The following is a 25,208-nucleotide window of genomic DNA, read 5'->3' as shown; positions in this document are numbered from 1 at the left end:
GTAGCAGGGAGGGAGGCAGGGGAAGGACTGAGTAGGTACTGCCCACTTCCAAAGTCACAAGGCTCAGACACTAGTAGATTTTAACATCAGGCTCAACCTTTGCAAAACCTGCCCTGTTTCCTTCCCCTGGCATATGTTACATATTTTCTAGTGGCCAGATTCTCATTACACCTGGACAGCTGAGGGAAATATGCATGCTGTGCACTATATCACATCTGTTTGGGAGGGGAGGAAGGAGAGAGCAAGAAACCTCCCTTTACTCACACACTTGTATCATTCCTCAGAGTATAAAGCACATGTAAGGCTACCCTCTCTGTTCTTAATGCCCTTGAAGTGACTGGAGTGGGTTTTGTTGCACAGTTGGTACCATGGGCCATCCACTATCACTACCTGGTTTTGTTCTGTGTGGACTAGAGCTTGTCTGAGCTGGAGCATTCAAAATGACACTTAAAATGGAGGCAGCAGCTGAATTCTGGATCTGATATTTTCCTTGATGAATAACCCAAGCTGTGGAGACAGTTTCAGGTTCCCAACTCTCACACAAGTTCCATGAGGGATACTACAGCCCAACCAAATAAACGCGAATCTCCAACTTCCAGGATTAGACCTTTAAACAACCTTGCAGAATTGCTAGGGCTCTGTCCACAAGCCATCTAGGTATTACTTGCCATAACCAAACACTTGACTCGCTTTTAAAAAAAGAATTATTCTTCCCTGCAGACTAAAACTTTACAAAGCTTTCTTTGACTAGTTTCAGACAATAACACAGGTAGGTGGAAAAGCTTAGATCAACTTTTTCTTTATGTTGTTCTGTGCTATGTTTGTTTTCTGTAAATATACGTTAAATATACTTTGTCTAATTTTTTCCCTTCCAAAATGCTCCTCCCAGCCCTGCCAGCGCTCCACAAGACTGAAGTAATTACCATTTGCCAGTCTGGTTCTGCAGCGTTTACTCCCAGGTACTCAAAATAACTGGCAAATCCTTCGTTTAACCACAAGTCATCCCACCAGTCCATGGTCACAATATTTCCAAACCACTACAATTATAAACAGGAAAAGATGTAGCGTTAGCTAAATGATAAATTTTCAGTATCTCACATCTGCGCATAGAACATTCATTTGTTTACTTTTCTTCCTGTTGCCAGACAAAAATTATCATAAATCTGAGGTTTAAATAGGAATTCAGGCCTTGCCTTGTGTTAGAACATCACTTTTATTATAAAATTACATACTACTGGGGAGATTGCTAATGATTCATGTGCCACTGAAAATATTTTTAGTTCGTTCCTCCTGATTTGATGATTTGTGCTTGTGAGGATATGTTTTCAGACAGCCTCCACAGTGTGTAGTTGTCCCTATTCGCTTGCCCAAAAAGAGACATCTGCACATGCAAATTAGTTCCTTTAAGACATTTCAGACAGATTTTCACAAGCTGGCTTGCAGTCTGGATCCAAGCATCTAAATTCCTGAGAAAAATTCAGAGGCAGCAGTTATGGTACTTTAGAGGTTTAACGGGGAACTGTTTAACATGGTATTCTGCAAGCAAATTGTGAACACACGTAGAAGATCCCAAGACAGAGTTAATGACGGTATTTTCAAGATTAAAATGTTGTGACAACACATTTGAAGCACTGTAAAAATGAATCATGTCCTAAAATGTACCTGGTGAACGAGCTCATGGGCTATCACAGCAGCTACTCTCTGTTTGTTGGAAGTGGCTGACTCGCTGGGATCATACAGCAGGTTTGTTTCTCTGTATGTGATCAGCCCCCAGTTCTCCATCGCGCCGGTGCCGAAATCTGGAATAGCTATTTTATCTATGTTGAAAGAAACAGAAGGTGATTAGTGCTGTATCCTTTAAGCCACCTAGGTTGTCCTCTTTCTGTGTGCACACAGGCTGTTTTGCCTGCCATTTGTGGTTCTGGCATACTGCTGTGGACTGCACTCTTAAGCTGTGTTTAAGCAGCGGGGAACTGGCCTACAGCAGCTGATAGCAACCGTCTCGGCTCTGCTGACATTAATAGAGCTAGGATCAGTTGCACTAGCTGAGGATCTGTCCTGCGAGGTGACACTATACCACCTCCTGGGAGCATGCGTATCATGCATTACTTGATTTTGGCTCCAGAAATTAATAGTATTGTCTGGGGATGTGCTGTAGGCTGAAACTATCTGTAGCGTAATGAGGCATGTCATTGTTTGTCACACTGTTGTATTAAAAATATTTATTGACACGTTAACTGAAGCAAATCCCCCATGCAGTGAACAACATCTGCTTCTACTCCTGGCAATTTGTGGGGGTCACTCATTTATACCCAGTAATCAGCACAAGTTTAAATGAGAATTGCGGACTAAATTGGACTTGCATTTTCTTCTGCAAGTAATGACCACATCCTTTCTATGCGGGTTAGTGAAAAAGTGCAGATGGATTTAAAACTAAATAGAATGAACAACCCTCACTCCAGTCTAGCAGAAGATAAGAATTACTTATTTTAACTTTAACAACTTGGTTACAGAATCAAAGTTGATAGACTCGCAAGGGCTTCATTGACAGACAAAACGAGGATCACAAAGAGAATGGCAATGCCAGAAGCCATAAAGCAATGTGAAATACAATATTTAAATAAACCATTATGATGAAACATATTTGATTCATCAGATTTGATCTAGATGACTTCTAATACTGAGGGAACAACATAGTAAGTAAAAAATTGTGATCCAACAAATAGATATTCTGAGAAAAACAGTATATAATCTACAAGAGCATACTGCTCTGATATAGCTGGCCTAGGGTTATCAGTCCACCCCGTAGCTCAGACAGGCCCCTGCCCGTATCCTAATGTGCCAAAGTCATTAGGCTTTCATGGAAAAGAAAGTTGGAATATGTAGCACAGGTGAGATATAGTCCCAATTATTACCGGGGACCAGGGTGCAAAGGAACGACATACTATACTGGCTTCCCTAATTCTGTTGGTGAAATGGAAACAGATATTTACAGTAAACTCAGATTGTGTTTTGAAAGGAGGAGATAAATATCTGTCGTTAAAGTAATACAGGTCAGCCTGATAGATTCCTGAACAAATAGCCAATGAAAGGTTTGAGTGGTTTCCCCCCTGCACTGCCTCGCCTTAACTTGCTTGTAGTTAGTATTTTTTCCATCCTTTTAAGTTCATGAACCTAAGTCCTAGGAGGTGACATTTCCAAAACTGTAATTACATTCCGGACTTTATTAGTTCAAACTGCACAAATCAGATCCAGAGTCCAGATAGCCCAAGCTAAAGGATGCCCAACTGCACTACTTTTTCTTTTCTTGTTTAGTAATCATGGGCAAAATTTGATAGTGTGCCCACTCTTACTTAGCTCTGGGTCTTTATTTAGGCCAGCATTAGAAACTATATGCTGGGCTACATTTGTCTTTCTAAGAAGTGGATACACACCCACTTTTCACAAATGTTAATAAATAGTGTGACAAATTCTCTGGCAGTTTAGATCTTCACTTATCTTCCCTGCTGCCTTTTGCTCAGAGGTTCCCATAGAAGCTGTTCATATTTTTCTCAGACTTCTTTCAGCTCTATTTTAGCTCATGATGTTCCTTTGCTGATGACACCAACGCTCCCCCTTGTTTTCCACGAGACACTTTAAGATAACCATGCCAGGACGAGTACTTCAATTCAGCAAACTGAACCGTGAGAACCAGTAACTAAACTGTTACTGAGATCAACCATCCCATCATGACATTTAAGAACATCCTGAACTATATGGGTACAGTTTTAAAACATCCTGACATAATATCAGCAGTTAGCAACCAAATGTTTTCATGTTATTTTCCACCAAAGCACAGGGACCTGTAGGAGAAACATAACCATGACAGTGAATTAACAAAATGAAGAATGTAACTGTTAATCATCACCTAGTTTTGGAAGAGAATAGCTCATATTGAAGTACTCTTCAAAGAAGTCGAATACAATCTTTGTTACATTTGCTGCGTATTCTGCCGTGTCTATTTGCTGCGGCTGGGCATAAACTCTCAGCTGTAAAATACAGAGAGCAGTCTCCAGTTAAAAGAAATTAGAAGGTGGCAAGCACTGAAAAGTCATTTAACATACATACCTATAACACTGCAGGTTTTCTCTAAGAGACTGGGCAGAATGCCGAATTATGTTCCTGAACACATTTATTCCATGACGTTTTTCAAATGTTGTACATGAGAGACTAAGTCAACATAACGTGCACATGCTTTCCACAGGATACCTGAACTGCGTAACTGGCAAGACCCGTGTCCAGAAGTTCATAGGGGCTAAACTTGGAGCAGGTTCTGGATGCATAACAGCCCCTTCTTCCTCAAGGCCTGTTTTTTTTTCAAGAAGGAAGCTTAGGCAAACACAGTCAAAGGGAATCCTCTTGTGCTGAGCAGTTCATTCTTCTAGACTGATCCTATCAGGCAACTCTTTAGGAGTACGTCTGTCCTGAAATGTGTCTGAAGCCCACAGAACCTTATTTCCTTCAATTTCTTCCTTCCTTTCCTACCTCCTATCATCATGATTTCCTTTTGTCCTTGTCTGTTTGAAGATCTCAGACCCTTTGAAGACAATGTGTTCCTGAGATCGGTAACTCTTGCCGGACATGCTGGTCCATGCAGGTTGGGTGGCTGTTTGCCCAGGACTGCAGGCCACACGGCCACCCAGTCACAGCTACCGTGCCTGCTGGGGCACTGTGCCTCGGGAAATCCTGAGCAAAAATCAGCTCTCTCCCTTGCCACCAGGCAGGTCCAGGGAAACCGGCGTGTTTGGTAGTCCTGTGTGTGATGAGTGACAATTTCTGTACTCCTTTTCATGTCAGAGCATGCTTTTTTTCCTGAATGCAAAAATTGGTGTATTGAGTGCTGACATTTCCATCTCTGAGGCTTGGTGCCTAGGATTATTTTGGCTATTACTGTCAAGTGATAGGAAACCTCAAGCCCTGTAGGACAAGAATTCTTATGGCAAGCATGCTGAGGAGGCCTACAACCTGAAAAATCCTTTTGGGATGTTATCACCACATTTGGAAGACAAAGTTTAACTTCAGAATGCACGGAGTCTTTTGGGGGTCTTTCCCTCAATCTCTTTGTCCCAAAACTCACACAGATCCCTGCCCCAGAGAAGAACCACTGGCAGGAGCTGTCCCTCCAAATCTCCAGTATGGAAAGTAAGAGATCATTTTATGGAGTGAAGCGTCTGGGGTTAGGAAAACTGGTCCATCACATTTTGCAGGCTCTGTGTCTCTTATGAGTGGGCCACTGTGGTTTGTTTACCCGTCAATGCTGCCTTGCAGCCAGGACTCTAGGGTCCAAACTGAGAAAAGAAGCCAGCCTCTCCAGGACCCCAGTTGGAGTCTGACAATACGTTGATTTCAATACCATGAAATTACACTTCCTCCAGCGAGAGGGGAGGATGGGAAAGTGGTCAGAAATAAAGCTGGAAATGAAAAAAACAAACAAAAAAAGCTCATGAAATTCAATTGAGAATGCATTCCAGCCAGGGGATTTCCCTCAGGGTCAGTTTGCAATTACAATCTGCAATTTCCACTTCAGTAAGCTCTTTACCCAATTTAGCAGTCTTCGGTCCCCTTGCTGATCCATATTAATGGTTTCCAAAACCTTCGGCATGCATTAGAACTGACTTTGGGTTTCATTTGTATAATCTCCTCCGTGATTTTCCAAACCAGACGTTTGGTTCCTGACAGGTAATCAGCTCAGGAGCATTCCTTCCCGCTGCAGGCACATTTCCCACCATTAATTCCATTAATGTCACTGTTAGGGCAACGGCTTTCAGAGTGAACGCCAAAGTATTTAAATAATTTACTGTGTCATGTGACCTGTATGCTGTTGCAGTCATTTATTAAAGCAATATACGGATCACATGGATACTTTCTGTTGGATGAGGGATTTGTTGCTAGCAATTTATACAGTAAACTATGGAATATTCTTCAGAGCAGTCGGTGAATCTAAATACCTCATTACTTGGCTGCTCTTCAGAGTTTTTGGAAAGGAACTGTTTGGTTAGGAGAAGGACTTTCTAAATATTTGGTTAAAAACTCTAAAGATAGCCTGGTTTTCCTGGGGAAAAGGTAATCTTTAGTGATGGAGTTTATGTGGCTCCCTTAATTAAAAACAATCTTACACATATACGTTATACTGGTAACACTATGTGCATGCTTAGAGAAAGGAAACAATTATGATTTTAAGCTCACGTAAAAAAACCCCAAGTTTTCTAGTGCAGGCAAGTCCTCAGACATTGTTTAGTGAATAGCATTAATAAAATATGTAGTAACCAAGGCCTGAATTAGAAGACATTTCTTCGGGCAACCTCTGTACTGACACGAATACCCCTGCTTCTACACACATACACACAGGCATGCACACACGCTTTAATTACTGCGTTACAGTGAACACTCCCTCCTATTTAGAAAATCTACAGCCAGTCAGAGACTGTGTGGGCTTCACTGTTTTGCTTGAGGGAAAAAGAAACAAACATTGACCTCAGAGCCGTATTCTTAGTGTGGCATGGGTGAGTAGAGAATGTTAACTTTTGCATCTAGAAAATAAACAGTTTTATATGTCTTCAGCACTTACCTTTTTTCTACCCCACTATGTTCTACAATAGCTGCACAAAATATCTAAACTCTAGAGAGTATCTATTGAGGCAAAATAACCAAAGTCTTTTCCCTCATAGTGAATGGGGCAGCCGTGCTGAAAAAGATCTGGCTATCAAAATTTTGTGGCTAGGTTGTCTAAAAAGTTCCCCTGTTTTGCAAATTACTCAGCCAGACAGCTGGGATGTAAGAATATTGCAGCGCCATCTCAAACCAGGATCCATTCGCTTGGATAAGCATAATTTAGCCTTAGTAATTGCCAAGAAATAATATAAGCATAGAGCACGATGTTAGCGAGGGAGTCGGGGAGGGAAGCCTCAGCACAGCACTATTGCAGGAAGTCTTTGCCAAGATCTGGATCAGCGCTTTGGAGGTTTATACAAGGCAGATATTCGCGTCAGTGGATGGCCTCAAGTAGGGAAGGATTTGCTGAACTTTTTTGGATAGAGAAACTCGGGAAGAGCTTGCTTGTTAGGGGAACAGTGGTCTGGCTGGGGCTTTGGTCAGCCAGGGGCAGATTCCATGGCCATTGGAGTCACTACCTCCAGAAGAGGAGAAAAGTGCTGCCAGCTCAGCTGAACTGCAAGACCCTGTGTTACACCCCTAAGGGGAAAGGAAGGGGAAGCAGCAAGAACATACAGCCCTGGGATCATCCTCTGTCTCAGATGAAAAAAAGATGTAAACCAATTGATAATTAACAGTGGGTTGAGCATCTCAGACTAGGTTTGAGCTAATGAGGAGTTTGTGTTGAGAGGCAAATTGTATTTAGGTTTTCAGGTTGTGATTCAATGCAATGTCTTGTGATCTCCTCATGCCCAATCAGCTGCACCTTTAGGAGATTTGAATTGAAGCAAGAATTGGATTGGACTGCCTATTGCCTCTAAATAAAGGAGCTATTTCAATTTTATAGATTCAGATTCAAACACACCCACTTCTTTAGGGCACCTACCAAATATCCAGTGGTTTAGCAGGACTATAACTTCTGTACTTATTTGTAAAGAACATACACTAGGCAGTTGCTTTTAGCCACTGCTGTAAAATAAAGTATATTAGAGCAAATACATCATGACACTGTAGTCCTATGTCTCCATGAACTTAAACAGACACCAAGTGCATAGATTCACACCTTTTAACCCACAGAAAAGTATTTGTGTCCATGGCCTGAAAATATCTTGAATCCCTGGACTTGCACCTTCTCCCATACTCCAGGCTTCAAGTCAGGGATGAGGCTGGAGAAGTAGTGCTCCTTCTTCACGCATGTGGGAGGTACTGACTGGGATCTCACCAAGGTGGGAGACAAGGAAGGGCTGCGAAACACTGTATGTAGTCAAGGTCAGAAGGACCACTGTGAAAACCTAGTCTGATAAAATAGGATATAGGAAAGGGAAAAATATGTTCCTGTTTGTGTTATAAAAAGAGATGGTTTTTTTCTTTCTTTTTTCCCTTTTTTTAAACACAAATCACAGTACATTTGTCATCTGAACCATGTTCAGGCTGCAACAGGACTTACAGGTATTCCGCTAGCAGATGTTCTCTCCACCCAACGAAACTGGTGCACCGCAAAGCATACCAAGTAAGTGCTCATGGGAACTGACTTCTCAAAAGTTGTCCGAGTCCAGCCATCGCTCAGATTTACAGTTTGCTAAAGAAACGGAAAAATAATTAATCCCATTTTTGGAATTGCAAACACATGAAGAAGAATGTACAGTATTTCTGTGAAGGCTGCAAGTAACTATACAGGAACGATAAACCACCTCACCGTGTTCCCCTCTTCTGGTATCCCATTGCTGATGGTATGAGAACAGACAAAATGGTTTTTCTGCAGTACTCAAAGTAGGACTTCGTTCTTCTGCACTGACTAAGGTTACCTGGTTCTAATTTTCATCGGGTATCTGAAATCACTCAAATGGTCAGGAATTTTGCCAGCAGGAGTTTTCCAGTGTATGCTAGTGTGTTCTGTTCTTGAAACAGTTTCATAAAGCAACATCACTTTGGACAGATCATAGAAGAGACTGGATTCTCTCCTCTCTTAAATACAGGCATCATGTAGGTGTCTGGGATTGCAGATACACTACTTAGGATAAAGACCAGTCTAATGAATCTATTGTGAACTCATTCAGACACAAATTAGCAGAGCTAATTGGTGGGTTGTTTGAATGTACATAAGGTTTAGTGCTGATCGTAATTTAAATTTTGTGAATCAATTAAAAACCATTCCTGATTTTCCCAAATGTCCTTAACTCTCAGCTGAACCCAACCTACAACCTGTCATATGTGATTCATCCTCTAAATATTTATTTCTGCTGTTCATTATCTGCTATTGCCTGTCTGATAGTTTTTTGTCATACTAGAGGCAAGGTCCACTTATAGAGATGTAAAGTAAATCTCAAACCCCGTTAAGTCTTGATAACATCTAGCCTCATCCCCTTACCTTCCTTGCTGGTACCCTCACTTATCTCAGGTCTGTGAGGAAAGGTACAGCAAACACTCCCCTTTCATGTGTTGTTCATCAAAGTGTCTGGTGCTCTTTTAGGAATCTTTTAATAACAGGTCAGAGCTTTAGATTTGCAAAGGCTTGGGGAGGCAGCTGTATCAGATATCGGTAATGGTTCCCTCAGCTGCACTGCTAGGGGATAGTTAAGTTTTGGGGGACCCTTTAAATAAAGCAGTACACAGTAAAGCAGACCTTTGTTTGCTATGCAGCAGAGTGATTGCAAAGTTGCAGACGTCAACAGCCTGGAGGCCACAATCTCTTCTTAAAGTTTTTCTGTTTTTTAAAATCTGACACTTTATCTCCCACTTCAGAAGATATTAATTAGAAATTACACATTGGACTACACAGTCAGTTAAACTATTCATTAGAAGCTCTCTCAGCTGAAAGCTGTTCAATCTTCTTCCAGAGGGCCCAGAGGTAGATAACTGATGCCATTGAATTTTGTATGAAACTTTGACCTGCCAGGTCCAGAAATTCACTCATGGCTTGGCTTCGCGAACTAAGATCTGGGAAGAGTTTTCCCCACGCTCACTGCAAGCATTGGCTGAAAAGGCCAATACAGGGCTTTGCAAGCGATGAGTGCACCCTTTGGGTCTGCGCGGTGGGTTTTTTAGGTGAGGCGCAGCGTGCGCGGAACTGGCTCCACCCTTTACACCTGAGGTTCATCTGCCAGGGCCTAGCGAGCTTGGACGGTGACAGCGAAGTCCTCAGGTCGTAGGTTTGGTTAGAGTATCCTTCTCTTAGATGGAGCCTTACAGGGCTAAACGAGCCCCATCTGCCCGGGTTTGGAGTCAGAGTTGTCCTTCTCCTGGGATGGCTGCCAGAAGGCTAGTGAGCCCATCCTGCCCATGGACACACTGTGTCTGACCCTTCAGTTGAGACCCGTCTGGCTTGGGAGACCCCACCGGAGGCACATGCCACCACCAGCAGAGCTCTCAACCTCACACGGGCACGCAAGCTCCTTCCCCATGGCAAGGGGGTGGGGGTGCCCGTGAAAGAGAGTCCAGAAATAGATTATTTAGGAAAATACAGTCATGGTGGACTAAGAAGAGTCCTTCTCCATGAGCTGACAGATGGGATTTCAGATCCTGTATTATTAAAAATAACAATCCTAGACTTTCTTGCTAGCAGCATCCCTTACCATTACGTTGTGATCAGCAGACCCTCGCTTTGAAACATTATGTAGTTTCAGTTATTATTTTAGACTTCCTGTCCTGGAAGCAGCTGTCTACAAGAGTATTCCTTCTCAGAGTCCACCTGGCTTGACTGAAGAATCTGCCATTACCTATTTGTAGTTAGTAGGGAACATTCATCTGGATAGAGGGGCAGTTAGATAAAGACAGAGGAGACATTTCATTTCTGCTGTGGATTTGGCTCTGTATTGCCGTGCTGTGTGCTGGCGGACCGCTGGGAGTTCTAGTCAACCAGCGAGCACTGTTTTATGGAATACTTAAGAATCATTAGCTTTACAGTGTCAGGGTGGTAGAGTCTGTGAACATGCAAGGACCTTGCGATTCATGCTACCTTTCCAGTGGCTTTACAGAACCATTCCACTTAGGCAGCAGAGCCGGGTGATACATACCTGTACTGGCATGTTTGAAAGTGCTTGGTACGCATCTTGATGGATGATAGATATGTTGTAAGTTGCCTTTTTGTTTGGCTCGTCAAAGCAAGGAAATGATTTCCGTGCGTCGGTTGGCTCATGATCAGTAGCTGCAATGCTCCTTAAACAAACAACACATTGGCAAGCCTTTGCTGTTAAATCTTACCTGCAATTGCTAAGCACAATCTTTTAGCAATTTCACAAACTAACATTAAATACAGATAGTTGTGTGTACTCCTCCGTTCAGAAAAGTAAGACAGCAGAAATGCACAAGCTGACATCGTATAGGCACGTGTTACACATATACCTTAAAGTCTCTCATCAACATCCTCCAGGCTTCAAAACAAAAGCTAAAGCCAATAGCTTATCATGAAATATTTTTAGGAGACAGGCAATAAAATAGGAATGACCTCTCGTGGATAAAAATTTTGCTCACCTCCCTAATGAGCTTTTCTGTTGATTTACGTGCCTAAAATAAGCAACCGATGGTATCATCTGAAAGGAAATTAAGGTCCAGGTCTAGAGATGTTTATTTAAGTCAGTCTCTGTGTTGTTTATCCACTAAAGGAATGTCTTGTGATTGGAGTCTTGAACGTTTCCAGAAAAGACACCTGAGAATTGCGTAAGTGCCCCTAAAATCTCATCTAGCTTGTGTGTTTCTTTTTCTGCAGTCACCAAGTAGGGTTTTCTGCTGGTGCTGTTATGCCCCCATGACTCCATTAATGAAACTGCTGGCGAAAGCACAGAGAGTTCAGGTGAATATCCTAGCACATAACCGATGCTATGTAGGCCGTGTTTAGAAGGTCATCTCAGTTACGCAAAAAGAACTGGAGGAGCAAGACAATAGGAGGTCACATAAAAAAATAAGATGAAGGTTGTAAATATTCGTATCATGTGCTTGCTTCTCACAGAGACATCGGGCTCCCCCGTTAATGAACCACACAGTGGCATAGTGATTGGCTTCAGTGATTGATAGTGAAAGGCAGATGCTTCTTCAATTAATCTGGAATGTTGGGCATTTTCTGACAGCACTTCGACAGCTGCTCCAACTTTATTAAGGTAGTTTTTCTTTCCAAAAATTAATTAAAAGTGTACTTCATAAATTACAGATCTCCAGCAATCCCTACAAGCTCACTTGACAACCAATTTTTCAGTGTTTCTGTTGCCCTGGGCATTTCCCTGTGATGATGGTTAAATACTAAACTGGTCATTAGGAACTTGTAGCAGCAAGGGTCATTTACAAGCCTGATGGAGGCAATACGTCTGGATTCACGTTCATTGGAATAGTAACTCAAAAGTTCATGGACAGAAAGCACAACGAACACTCACCTCAACATAACTTTAGGCTCAATAGAGTTTCATTTGCTTGGTAAATTGTTTGATGTTACTATCTCCTTTTGGTAGGATTTGAAAGCTATTTCACAATTTCAAGTCCCCAGGGCAATGCTTCACAGCTATTGCTTTAAAAATTGGCTATGTATTTTGACACTTTTATATCTTGTTCCTACATACTGATAACACCGTGATCTCTCTGTTGATTTATAAGGTGATAATCCATCTATCCTCATATATTTGCGGAGGCAGACAGACATCAGCAGTGCAAAACCTTAGCATTACCATTCCTGTGTGGAAGATGATGAGAATCTCAGGCTATATGGCATGCACAGAAGTGGCACTAGAAACCAGAAGTGTTGTAATTTACTTTCAAACTGCATAATGTAGATTTAGATAAGGTTTTCTTCACTGCGTAGTGGCTTCTGCCCTTCTTTCTACTTGCTGTTGATGTCCAGACCTTTAAATGTGAACTAGAGGTGACAGCTGTAAATATTATAGTAATAAAAAGTGAAGATCTGGCTGAGACTACATCCAGACGTCGTTACCAAAATAAAAGTGCTGCACTTAGAACCAAGATGAATCACCCTCCCCCCCCCCTTTTTTTTTTTCTGACAAAGTATAGGGAGTTAGTGCAAAAATCCCTCCCCTTGAGCTAACTAAAGCATTTTCCCCTACATTCAGGTTCATTTCTTCTTCTGAGAAAATTTTCTTTCTGAGGAAGAAATTCAGGAGTGCTGCTTCTGTATACTGAAAAAATATTTTGCCTTTTCCTAATCAATAAAATCCTAAATGAAAATCTTCCTTCTAGAGATGTGCCCAGCTCAGTATCTTTTATGAGCCTCTTGCACTTATGGAGGACAAAGAGAATTCCTATAAAAGGGAAGCCTATCTTGTCACTAATAGTAACACAAAATCAAAAACAGCTGCTGTGACATATTTGTCTTATCTGTAATATTAAGGAGAAAATAAAAGGATGTTTTAGTACACTCCTTGAGTGGATAAAATGAGTTAAAAAAACCCCATTACACCAGGCAAGGTCCCTTTCCCTAATATCTGAAAATAACACAATTATAATGTGTTTATGCTCACTGCACATGCAAATTAAGGGAGGACTGTTATTTCCCTTTCATCAATGGTGAAATGAAATGTACAGAGGAAGAGCTTTATCAAAGACTTCAGTGCTTACAGCTGATTTAGGCATCCACAGGAGGACCTAGGCAGAACTGTCTACAATCTGTATTCTCAAAGTTTCCGCTTTCCTGCTCCCTACCTGCACACACACGTCAATTAAAATAGTTGTGTTCTGAAGGTATCTCAAGGACCGCTTCTCGGCATGTCCAAAAGCACCTTTTTCCTGATGGGGATTGTGTGATCTGTCTGAACAGAGTTCCCAAATGAGGAGTTCTTCTCCCTAAGCCTCCCAAGGATCCCAGACTTGCAGGCATGTTCACCACATGTCTAGCTGTTTTCCAGACAACGTAGTGGGAGTTTTGAATTTAAACGATAACAGAGCCTGGACATATGCCCAGTTTGTCAACAAAAGGCTATGTTTTGGTAAACCTTTTTCTTCCTGGATAGACAGCTGGGGAGCAGCTCAGCCCTAGAAGCTGACTTTCCAGTGTTACTAATTTTCTCAAAAGGTCCCACTACTTCTAATACTGCCCAGAAGGGATGGGGGAGTAGGTTAATTACACACCGGCTGTCATTTTCACCTCCGTCCCCTTCCCTCTAACATCATCTATTAATAGACTTACTTGACTTTTGCTATTGCCTGATCCAATTTGTATTTAGAATCATAGAATGCTTTGGGTTGGAAGGGACCTTCAAAGGTCACCTAGTCCACTCTGCCCTGCGCTGAACAGGGACATCTGCAACTAGATCAGGCTGCTCACAGACCCATCCAACCTGATCTTGAATGTTTCTAGGGATGGGGCATCTACCACCTCTCTGGACAGCCTGTGCCTGTGTTTCACCACCCCCATTGTAAAAAATTTCTTCCTTATATCTAGTCTACATCTACCTTCTTGTCTAAAACCACCACTCCTTGTCCTGTCACCTGCCCTGACTAAAACGACTGTCCCCCTATTTCTCATAGGCCGTGCTTAAATACTGAAAGGCCACCATAAGGTCTCCCTGGAGCCTTCTGTTCTCCAGGCTGAACAATCCCAACTCTCTCAGACTGTTCTCGTAGGGGAGGTGTCCCACCCCTCTGATGATCTTTGCGACCCTCCTCTGGACCTGCTCCAACAGGTTCATGTCCTTCTTGTGCTGAGGACTCCAGAGCTGGATACAGCACACCGGGCGAGGTGTCACCAGAGTGAAGAAGAGTGGCAGAATCACAGCTCTTGACCTGCTGGCCACACGTCTTGGGCTCGCAGCCCAGGATACAGTTGCCTTTCTGGGCTGTGAGCATACACTGCCTGCTCATGTCCAGCCGTTCATCCACCACTACCCTCAGATCCTTCTCTGCAGCACTGCCCTCAATCACATCATCCCCCAGCCTGTACTGAGGATTGCCCCAAAACAACATTACAAAAAAAGGAACTATTTAGGTTGAAATCTTCCAGTTGGTGATGCCTGCCTCAGGCAAAAGTGAAATAAGAAAGCTCATTCCAGTCAGCATTATTTCTGAGTAGAAATACACAGGAAAATGCCATTTTAATAAGTAATAAACCCCTTCCCTCACCATTCTTCCTCATCCCCTCCTATCACCTACCCTCACACTGCATAGCAGCAGCTTGGCTGGTAGTTGCTTTCATTTCAAAGCTGTACTTATCACTATCATTTAAATAATTTCTTTCACCCCCCCAAACAATTTGTCCAAACTTAACCACATGAAAAGCATTACAGAAATCACCTTTCACTCATTCTTATTTGAGCCCTTCTCAAGCCTAACACAAACTCACTCACTCAAGTTCCTTTCTGTCCTGATTGTTTTCAGACTGCAGGCTAGGATCATCACTGCAATTGTAACTTCCAGCATCCAAATCAAGAATTTTAGGAACCCTCTTGAAGTGAACTCACATTTTGTGCTTTTTTTAGCTTTTGAAGTTCTCCTTTCTTCCTGATATCAGATGCTTCATCCTTGTCTTCTTACAATGTCTAGCTCTGAGGACTGGGTACTCACCTTTCCTGCGCTGTGACTCAAGAGACCTGTATTGTAGTCCTGCTGTTCTGGTGTTGTGACAGACCTGGTGCAACTCATTTAGTATCTATGTATCCTTCACTAATAAAAAGGAAGTAGCACACCTCAACTTAGAAAGATGCTAAGAGGTTGCACTTTAAAACTGCTGTGGAGAAGTCAGATGCTGAAAGTATAAAACCAAAGCACCTCCCAAGTCAGAGCAATACTGAGGGATTAGATGGAGGAAAACAAGAGGGGGAAAAACTGTCTGGAGCTCAAGCTGTTCTCTATATGGCTTCTTCCCAGATCATAAAACTATGTTTAAGTATGAAAAATCAATGCTTGGGTTTGCTGCTGCTGGTGCCTGTCACTGCTGCTACTCGTGGCATTGTCTGTCAGCAGCTGAATGGAGCTGATGTGACTCTCACTTATGTCCCCATTGTACCAGAAGGGCAAACAAGTGCTGTGAAAACACACCAGTGTTTGTCTCCATGTTTCTGCTACAAGCCTTGGAAAAGTCTAGCCAAATTTATCTTCTAGTCACAAAGGCTGGAATAAGTTACTTTAGAAACATAAATAGTGGAAAATAGATGAGTGTCCTCTCCATTTGTTAACAGAAGAAATGCCTCTGAGCAGTGGGCAATGGCTTTTACAAGCTTCCACCTTGAAGTAGTGCAATCCTGGGAAGTGGAATGGGTTAACTGAACTGGCAAACGCTTTGTAGTGTTTCACTAACTATTATGTAAAAAGGAAGAGCTGGAGCACAAAAAACCCAAGTCAAAGATAATCTTCATTGTTTCGACTTTCCTATCCATAATTTAAACCAGCTGCAGAGGGACAGGGAAATTCTGGTTTGGATATTCCTCAGACTTACAACATCAAGGATGCACAATGTCAGGACAACTATCACAAGAACGTTCTGTAATGAAACTGTTAGCTTGGGGAGTGACAGGATAGAGTGGTGAGAGCTACTAGAGAGATAAAAACAGGCCTTGATCCCTCAAACTTTCTGAGGGAGTCATTCATAAAGCTCAAAGGTAACCTGGGATGGTAGAGTTTGAAAGAGTTTTTCAGATTAGTAATAACAAACTCCTCAGCTCTTCAGCTCACATTCTCTTGTCAACAGCCAAAGGGTTTAGAATACAGCATTTTCCTTAGGGGAATGAGAAAACAAAGAACAGCCTGGAAATGTCAGCAAGTTGGTGAAAGACAAGACTGAGAAGCTGAAACAGGCATAGAGCAGGCCTGGGCAAGTAGAAATAGAGAAGAAAGTTTAATAAATAAAAGAAAAACTGCTTTACTTGATCTGTCCGTTTTCATTGTAGGTGGTCCTATAAAACCCAACCAGGGAACCATTCAGCCAGCCTTGAAACTTCAGGGTGAGAATATAGGGATCACTTTCATCAGTGACAGAGAGGTCTGCTTCTGCCTTCATCACTATGTACTCCTGTGCCTCGTACTCAAAGCAGTCGTTCAGAGCAATCTGCTGACCTGAGGATTTCCGGAGAGTGGGCATTTCTGTAATCTTGGTCTCTCGCAGGTGGAGCCACAGGTAGCTGGTAGATTGGTCCAAAACAATAGAAATACTGACTGTCCCAGTGTAAATATCTGTCTCCATTTCAGGCTTCATTTCCAGATCATAGTGTACAGGCTTGACATAAGTCGGCAGCCTAAAATGTCTCCAGTCTCCAGTCGTATCACTTTTAGCAGGACAGGGACTCAAATCCACCGGGGAAGGAGAGTTTGTTGGCTGATCTGTTCCCCCTGAAGATTGCTGAGATTTGGGTCTGCTCAATCCCACACCAAGCCCCACAGCGAGACCTACAATGACCACGACACCGCAGATGACAGCCACATGCTTTGTCTTCATGCAGTACCTCTTGGACTTCTCATTCTCAAAATCCATGTCCTCCATCTCTGCGCTCAGGTCCGTTGTCACAGCAAAACATTAACTGTAAAAAAGCATATTAGTCACTTAAGCAGTTGCATTCAGTAAACTCAGCAGACTTGATTTGTATTTTAATTGTGTAGCTGTAGCTGTTCTCTGCTCGTCTCCCCCACCTCGCTTTCCACGAGACACTCAATTAATTAAAGACAACATGCATTTGGAGGAAATGTGAATGATCAAAAGGAGTGCAGCTGGGTTGGGAAACAGAGGGAACCAACACAGAAGAACATTGTTCCTGCCCTGCTCCCCTTATAAGCAGCACAACCCCAGCCCCTCCTGCTCCGGCCTGAGTTAAATATAAAGTACTGCTATGTTAATCATCAGTTAGGAGATGATCAGGTGCCAAAGCTCTGTCAGCAGCTTTCAGAAGGAGCTTGCAGATAGAGGTGTAACTGTTCCCAACTGACAACCTTTGCCACTACTTCTTCCTTTTTTACCCCTGCTGCGTCTTGTTTGTGTTTTTGAGTTTTGGGGTTTGTTTTACTTTTCCCTTTTACTAGCAAAAATTTCTTTGAACTTCCACCCTATGGTTTGTGAAATGACATCTCCAAAGTTTCAAAAATCCGGCAAAAATCACATACATCTTTCAAGGCCTTCTCGACTGTTTCCCCTCTTTTCTAAGCTCACTTACCTTTGTCGAGTAATTCGAGGCAGTCATGGGCAGAAGAATGCACACTGGAACAATAAATTTTGATCATTGACTTCAAGCTTTAAAACATGCCTAAGTCCTCCTCTCATAGGACCAGTTTTCTAGGAGATTGCTCATAACCGCGCATGCAAGCCAGCAGCCAAGGATAGCATTGCCTGGTTGGTCAGCACAGTCACAGCGCTGCCTGTGAACCCTTGCTGCGAGGGACACATCTAAATACGCAGTTATATGACTTATGTGCTGAAGATCTAAATTAGCATTTACTGCATGTCATCCTGACGTGGTGCTTCATCAAAACAAATTAATCGAATAGAGCCTGATTCTGCCCAGGAGAGTTTATTTTAAGTAAGGTCTTGTTAAGCCTGCAAGGAAGATGTTGCTAATGCAGTGTGAAACTGAGTGCAGCAGTCGCCTCAACTTGTTTGATGCTAAACTAAAGGAAAATTGTGTAGAGTTGAAACCTCAGTCCCTGGATCACTTAACCTTTTTTCTCCACTTGTAGAGCCCACTTGAGTAGATTTTTAATCAGGGACATCAGTTTGGCTTTATGCCTTCTCTTCTAGTTTACTAAAACTTCACATCAGTTACAAGCCTCTGACTACTCAACCTCTTTTTTTGCTTGTTTGTTTTTTGGGGATGGATGAAGTCTCACCTGTATGGGTTGACCTAGGCCTTAGAATTGCTCAACACATCCTCTGAGTGAGATGAACAGAATCAGGAAAGGTGATTTCCAGGACAGACTTCATCCAGTCTGATAGAAACGGATCTGCTCACAGGCTTTGTAAGTCTCCCTTTAAACGTGGCCAGTCACCACAGGGAACTTTAGCCAACCAGTCCTCATCAGCACTCTTACAGCACACTACTATTTATATAGCACCTTGTTTTAAAGGCAAGGTTTTCCAACAGGAACTGAGAGAAGGTCATTTTGGCAGAGAATAAAGTTAACTCTTACTCAGATATTTTCAGAAGTGAAAAAAACAATGCAAAAAAAAACCCCAAACCACCAAGCAAAAGCTAAAAATCTGTTTCACATTATGTCTGCTTTTATTGTTTACCATTTCTCTCCAGTGATCAAAACTAGATATGACATGGGAAACCAGTGCTTGTTTGAGTAAGAATTTAACTTCGAACAACAAAGCCAGCACTGAGGATCATGGTCTTAACGTTTAAAACCATTTCAGCTTTTCTTTTGTTCTTATTGGACAAGATAATGAGCAAGAGTGAGAACAGATTTTAAATAATACATCTTAAGCCAGAACAGGACATAAGTGATGATATAGTAAACGTGTCTTGATTTCAGGCATACTTTTTACATCGCTCCCATTTTCACTCTCCTTAGCCATGAGCTTCTCTGTTACATTTTTAATCCGAAGAGTTTATAGACCACAGAGCATGTTATTTACGGCAATTGCGAAGGGACTTGCAGATTTCTTCACTGATAACAATTACCTCCTTCAGGAAGAGAGAGAAAACGTGCGAATCAGCTGGTCCTAAACAGCAAACATTTGTATTTCTCATCCTGAGCCTTAAAAACAACACTAGCAGTAAAAGCCATTACATACTAATGAGGAGCGACAAACGCATTAGCTCAACAAGTAGCAGAGATTAGGGGCGTCTTCTGCCAGTCAAGAGCAGTAATGCACTTACATGCAAGCTCTGGCATTGATCTTCTCTTTACATAAAGTGAGGTTCAAGCCTAGTTGCAGCCAAAACTGGCTGTAATATATTTCTGATTGTGGTAGTTATGAGTAGATTTATCCCTCCCACATCAGAAATATGCTTTGTTCCTAGCTGACACGGCTGGGGTCAGCTAGCAATACTAAGAAGCTGTCTAGCTGCCAATGACTTGCTATACATCTCCAAGGATAAGGCAGGGCTCAAACTATGAATTCCTTTACACAGGAGCAATAAAGGAGAGCAGAGTTGCCAAAGGCAATGACAGTGCTCTCCCTGCTTGACTGTATCCAGGTAGAAAGGGGCAGGAAACAGTATCTGTCTCCCCAAAGAGGAGAGCACCATGGCCTTCATCATCAAGATACAGATACTGTGTCTACCCTCTCCTCATGGGCATAAGATGTTGAAATCCCACACGGAAAGTGGAAGAAAGCTCACCCCAAGCTGCTCCAGCATAAACCACAACCATGACTGCAGGCAAGTGCTGGCCAGCCTTGGAGGGGCTTAAATTGCTCTAGTTTAATTTCTAGAAAACTGAAAAGAGATTAATACGATCTTATCGGTCATCTGGACAGTGCTGACACCTGCTATGGTTTGATGGTGTTGATTTTTCATTGAGGCCATTTCAGGTCATTCTGTACCAGAATAACCACACTAGCTTAACCCTACCCTTTGGCCACTTAAAACAAGGGGCTGTAAGGTCACCTTGCTCTGTCGTGACATTGCTGGTAGTAACATATATGTGCCTGTAGAAGCAATATCCAGATAACCTTTCAGACAACTGCCAGGAACATAAATTTATCCTAATTTTTACGCCCAATTGTCGGTCATTCATTTCCAATATAATTTCCAATTTTAAGGTTGGGAAATGGAATAAAACTTCCACAAGTCACAGCTAGGATCTGCACCAGCACAGGCCTGCTGTAGGCATTCAGGAAGAAGTCACGCAGTCGCAGAAAATCCTTGACTGAAGCTGACAGTGAGAAAAAACCTGCTCTGGGAAGCTTCAAAGACATGGAAATAAATGAAGTATATTTAGAAAAAGGGGAAAAAAAATCTCCACTGCAATTCACAACACATGAAACTCCTCTGAAGCTAAGTCCATCCTTGGGGTAACATGGAACAGTTACTAGGCCTATGCCAAGGAGGTCTTTGGCTACCTGTGTCCGCAGACATTAAGGCAAGATGGGGGCAGCTGTGTCTAAGGACTTCTGATTTCCTTTTGTTCTCTGAACTTCCCCTACTACAAGATTTAGGGATAATAAATGGAGCCTCTTTGCCTCCATCAGGAGGAATTTGTCTCTCTTTATGCTAAGCTAACACTCCTCCAGTGATTTGTCACTGCAAAACAAAAAGGCATGAAGCAATCTGCTGTAGTGACTGCTTTCTGGCAGAGCTGCACTTGTAGACTTCTCCCCTGCAGCCCTCTACCAAAAAAAAGTTTAGGACGTTCATTTGAGAAATGTGAAACTGGTTGTGGTGTTCCGCCAGGTCACAAATGACCTGTGTCAGAAACAATTCCTTGTCCGGTGTTTTCCTGCATCTGTAATGACTGATTCTGTCCTCATCTTTGGCTTTGAACACCCTCTAGCAATCATTAATTCCGCAGAGTTCACAAGTCTTAGTAATTACTGGCTTACAGAGGTCCTTGTTCCACTCACAAGATTTTCTGTGACAGATTTTATCTACAAAACAAGCCCTTTTGGGTTTGAGTTGTTTGTAAATGCAAATGCTTTGGACTGATTTGAGAAAGACAGTCAGGATTTCTTCAGTCCTAATTGTTTCCCCATTTAGATCTTTGAAATCTGGCGCTAGCTGTGGGGTACTGTTGGCTGCGATACCTTGGGAGGTCTGCCTGTTGCAGACTGATGAGCTCCGTATAGAACACACCGGCTGAAGCAAAAGTGAGAAAAGCAACAAGCTTTTGCAGCGAAACCTCTAGGATATGTTGGGACAGGAGCACGCCTACAGGAAAACCAAACACTGCAGTTTAGAAATTCGGTGTGGAATTCTTTGATAAACTTCTGGAGGCTTTTTATGCTCTCAGTATGAAAAACTCATTTGCCACTCTCTTCACTTCCGTTTGCATGTGAGGGATGAAACCTTAGAAGATCTTCTCTAGCACATGCGATTCACAGCACTACTTTTAATCTCTCTGATAAGAGTTGCCATTCCCTGAGGTGCCTCCTCTGCCCTTCAGTGCTGCTGTGACATTCAGTACGCAGTTATATTGATCCGTTTCTATGTCAAGGTAGCAGTGCATCAGAAGAAAAGCACTTTCATAGAGGGGAAGTATGAAATTTCTTTCCTACCTTGACGGGCCCCAGCCTGAAATTGTTAACCTTCAGAGCAGGCTTATTTGTACTGCTTTCTCCTTTAGAAGCAGGGGGAAGTTCAGAGGCTGAATAAATGAAAATGAAGCCTGTCAGACCAGTAATGATGTCTGTTGAGCCTGCAGTGATAGTACTAATCCCAAGTACAGTACTAGCTTCACTGAGCAGGTAATGGAGATTACTGTGGAAAACAGTCTTCTCAGTTGAAAGCATGTTTTTCTTACAGTAAATTGTGGGTTTCTCATTTTACTGAAAAAGATACAGTGGAAATAAGAGAAGGCATCAAATTACCTGGCAACACAAAGAGAATGGAAAGATTAATCACACTTTTAATCACTGAAAGAGATTAAGACACTGAATCTTGCTCTTTTACATTATAAGCACTGGGAGTAGTTCCATAAGTCAATAGCAAAGTGCTTGAGAATCTGAAAAAAGAGCAACAGGATATGGTAACAGTGCAAAAATACTGGGTAGCTTCCATTAAGACAGTTAACCTATCCCATAATATAACAGCAAGGAAACTTACAGAGCTTTCAAAGGCAGTAAATTTGACACAGATTAGGAGAAAACCTCTCATGTTAGTCTCACATGTTTCATTCGTAGTGGGGGACCAGCCATAGACACTGATACGAAGCATCTAATCCAAGCCACGGAGAAGCAGGACAGTGGACTGAGAAGATTTCTGATCTCCTCTGCTATGGAAATTCATGCAGTCCTTTGCGGCTGAAGGTGCATCGCAAATCATGCCAAGTCACAGAAAAATAACTGTCTGCATGATTTTCAGCATTAGAAGTCTCATAAATGAAACCAAGTTGATGTAAAAAGAGAAAACGATTAAAAAATTAGCTTAGTTGGAGATGTAATCTCAGGGGAATTGTCTGTCAACATGTATTCAGGTTACTTCCAAGTTTGTTACCTGTTTCATTTTCTTGGCCAGGGTGATGAAGCTGATAAGAGAAAACAATTACAGTGTCATAGACTGTTTCATTTAATGTTATATATAAAATCCATCTGTTATTCCCCCTTTGTAAACATGATCGTAGTTCTATTAAGGCATTTGAAAATTAATCAAGAGACTGGGGAAGGAAAGAAAGTCAACAATTATAGATTCTCTTCCTCTTGCCAAATTGAATCTATTTAACTGCAAAATGGAAACAGGACAAGCTATGTCTTTGGGACTTCAGCTACATATAGTTCATCTGTTTTGCCCTGCGTGGAAAACCTCTTTCAAGGACTAGCTCCATTTTCATTAGTCCTTACCTTTCCAAAGCCACTGCCATCACCTGCTGCAGTGGTTGGGTGGAGCAGGAGATAGAAAAAGATCAGTCGACTGTTTCCTAGGCAAGTTTCTGTATCGCTCACTGCACACACATTCGCAAACAGGTGTGTAAGTGAGGGTAGTAAGGTAGCAGTAATGGTTAGCCAGTTGCAAACCCAAGCTGATCTGGGAGAACAATTTTATTGGCCAACATATCCAAGTGTTCATATCTAAATTAATTTTTACTATGAGCAGCAGCAACCAAAATAGTAGGTGTTTCTACACAAGGATGAGGGCATCTTTATTCTTCAGGCAAGAAACTTGTTATTTTGAGATTGTATGCAGCAATATGGGTTGCCAAGAGCATAAATGAAGAGACCAGCAAAATTTAGCATTTGGTAAAGATCGCACATAAGAAAAAGCAGCACAACTGAAGTCAAGTAAACCAGGAGTTTCAGATCTTACAGATGATCAAAGCAATATTTCATCTTCCTTTTAAAACCAGTTAAGGAGTTACACCCCTTATATCCAACACCAAATGGTGCGAAGATGAATAGAGTTGGGGAAATAAATAACTGGGTAGTATCAAGGGATATCTGGACCCAATTCTTGGACCCGTTGTCCAAGACCGTCTCCACTGATATGCCAAGAGAAATTGGAATTTATGCACCAATTCACTTTCGTAGGATTACTGCCGCTTCTGTTCCTAGAGAGGTTTAAGCACTGGTGTTTTACAGGGTAAGCTACAGGATGGCATACTGTTGTACAACCAGGTACTTCCTGCAGAGACTTCTTTCTTTAATTCTCATTTTAATTAACTTTTTTTTCTTTTTATTTTCCTTAAACCCTGATGATAGGCTTTGGCAGGAATCTTCCTTTGCTAGAAAGAACTTCTTTCCAAGAGGTTTGGGTAATAGAAGCCAGAAAAAACATAACAACTGAAAATAGATATAAAAGTCAACTCTTCAGACTGTTCTAATGCCTTTTAGAAACCTATACTGCTACTTGTATATGCTACAGATGTATTTCAGGTTCTGTACGGTTCCTTCTGAAGTCAGTAATAACATTTCCATTCGTTGCAAAGAGACCAAGAAGTAGAGCAGAGAAGTGCAGGCCTGCATTTATTACTGCATCTGCGGGGATCGTTTATACATAGGGTGTTTGATGCTTCTTCCTCGTAGAACTATTTTTCTATTTATATACTTGCATTCGAGAGCAGTCTAATGGTTTTAGACAGAGGCTTGATCCCTGCCCAGAGAGTGCATCTGCTGGTATTAGACATGAAAAAAGTAAGGCTTTAAAACCGGTAATGGAGTATAAAACGAAGTGATAGGACAATTATATCACATAGCCATGTAGGCAGGTGGCTATGTGCTATTCATCTTGGTTATTTGTAATCCAACATACATGATTCATATTACATGACAGGCTGCCATTCTGTCAATTTGCTTCTCATAATGACACAGGACTTTAAATGAAGTTCTTATAAATTAAATAATTCCTTTAAAGTATCTGCTCAGCCAAGAACAGCACTTAACTGGACTCTCAGACAAAGCAATCACCAGCTGAATCACCAGAACTCACATCCACGGTGCAATCAGCAGTGTTTTTCGATTCTGGTGAGTCAGCCTAAAGATTAAAAAGTCAAAGGACAAACTGTTCAGCATAGTTTTACAATGATGATACCTTACTTTTCCAAGAAAAATGTTTCTGAAGCATATACTTAGAGTAACAATAAAGCAAGGCGCAATCTACTTAACTTCTCACACCTTTAAGTTCCATGTGATTTTTAGAATGGAAATAACATTTTTGTTAGGAGGGTACACTACTAAAGTGACACACAGCATCAAGTGGCTCTCCCAGAGACAGAAATATATAATAATTTTCTTAAGTCTCTATAAAAATTTGTGCATCAGTTTGACTACGATGTAAGGGCGTCTCTGTACAAGATCTGAGTCTGTCTGTTCCAGTGGGAAGGTCAGCCAGTTTCTTCCAAAAGCTACGCCATCCTCTTCCTCCAACTGGTCTGTAATATCTCTATTATTGACAGAGATGTTAAAATCTTCACATGTGGCCCATAAAAGGGAAAAAATGGGAAAAGGAGCTAAAGCTAATGACAAGTTAAAGAGAGACTGAAATACTGTCTTTGTAGTCAGCTATGAG

At 41.9% G+C, this 25,208-nt stretch overlaps 1 protein-coding gene across 1 annotated transcript in view; it reads right to left on the bottom strand.

Annotated features, from left to right (window-relative positions):
• ENPEP (glutamyl aminopeptidase (aminopeptidase A)) overlaps window positions 1-17,098 on the bottom strand; it is a 37,520-nt gene extending 20,422 nt beyond the window's left edge. The window contains exons 1-6 of the mRNA XM_010139761.1: window positions 16,485-17,098; window positions 10,704-10,845; window positions 8,138-8,269; window positions 3,908-4,028; window positions 1,663-1,817; window positions 924-1,037 (exon numbers count right to left, since the gene is read on the bottom strand). Coding sequence (XP_010138063.1) covers window positions 924-1,037; window positions 1,663-1,817; window positions 3,908-4,028; window positions 8,138-8,269; window positions 10,704-10,845; window positions 16,485-17,098 — 1,278 coding nt within the window. The remainder of the gene's footprint in view (window positions 1-923; window positions 1,038-1,662; window positions 1,818-3,907; window positions 4,029-8,137; window positions 8,270-10,703; window positions 10,846-16,484) is intronic.
• Window positions 17,099-25,208: the final 8,110 nt, after the last annotated feature.

Source organism: Buceros rhinoceros, unplaced genomic scaffold (genome assembly GCF_000710305.1).
Source record: "Buceros rhinoceros silvestris isolate BGI_N320 unplaced genomic scaffold, ASM71030v1 scaffold13717, whole genome shotgun sequence".
Taxonomy (NCBI): Eukaryota; Metazoa; Chordata; class Aves; order Bucerotiformes; family Bucerotidae; genus Buceros; species Buceros rhinoceros.
Note: the sequence above shows the minus strand (reverse complement) of the source record. Positions and strands in the feature narration are given on the sequence as shown.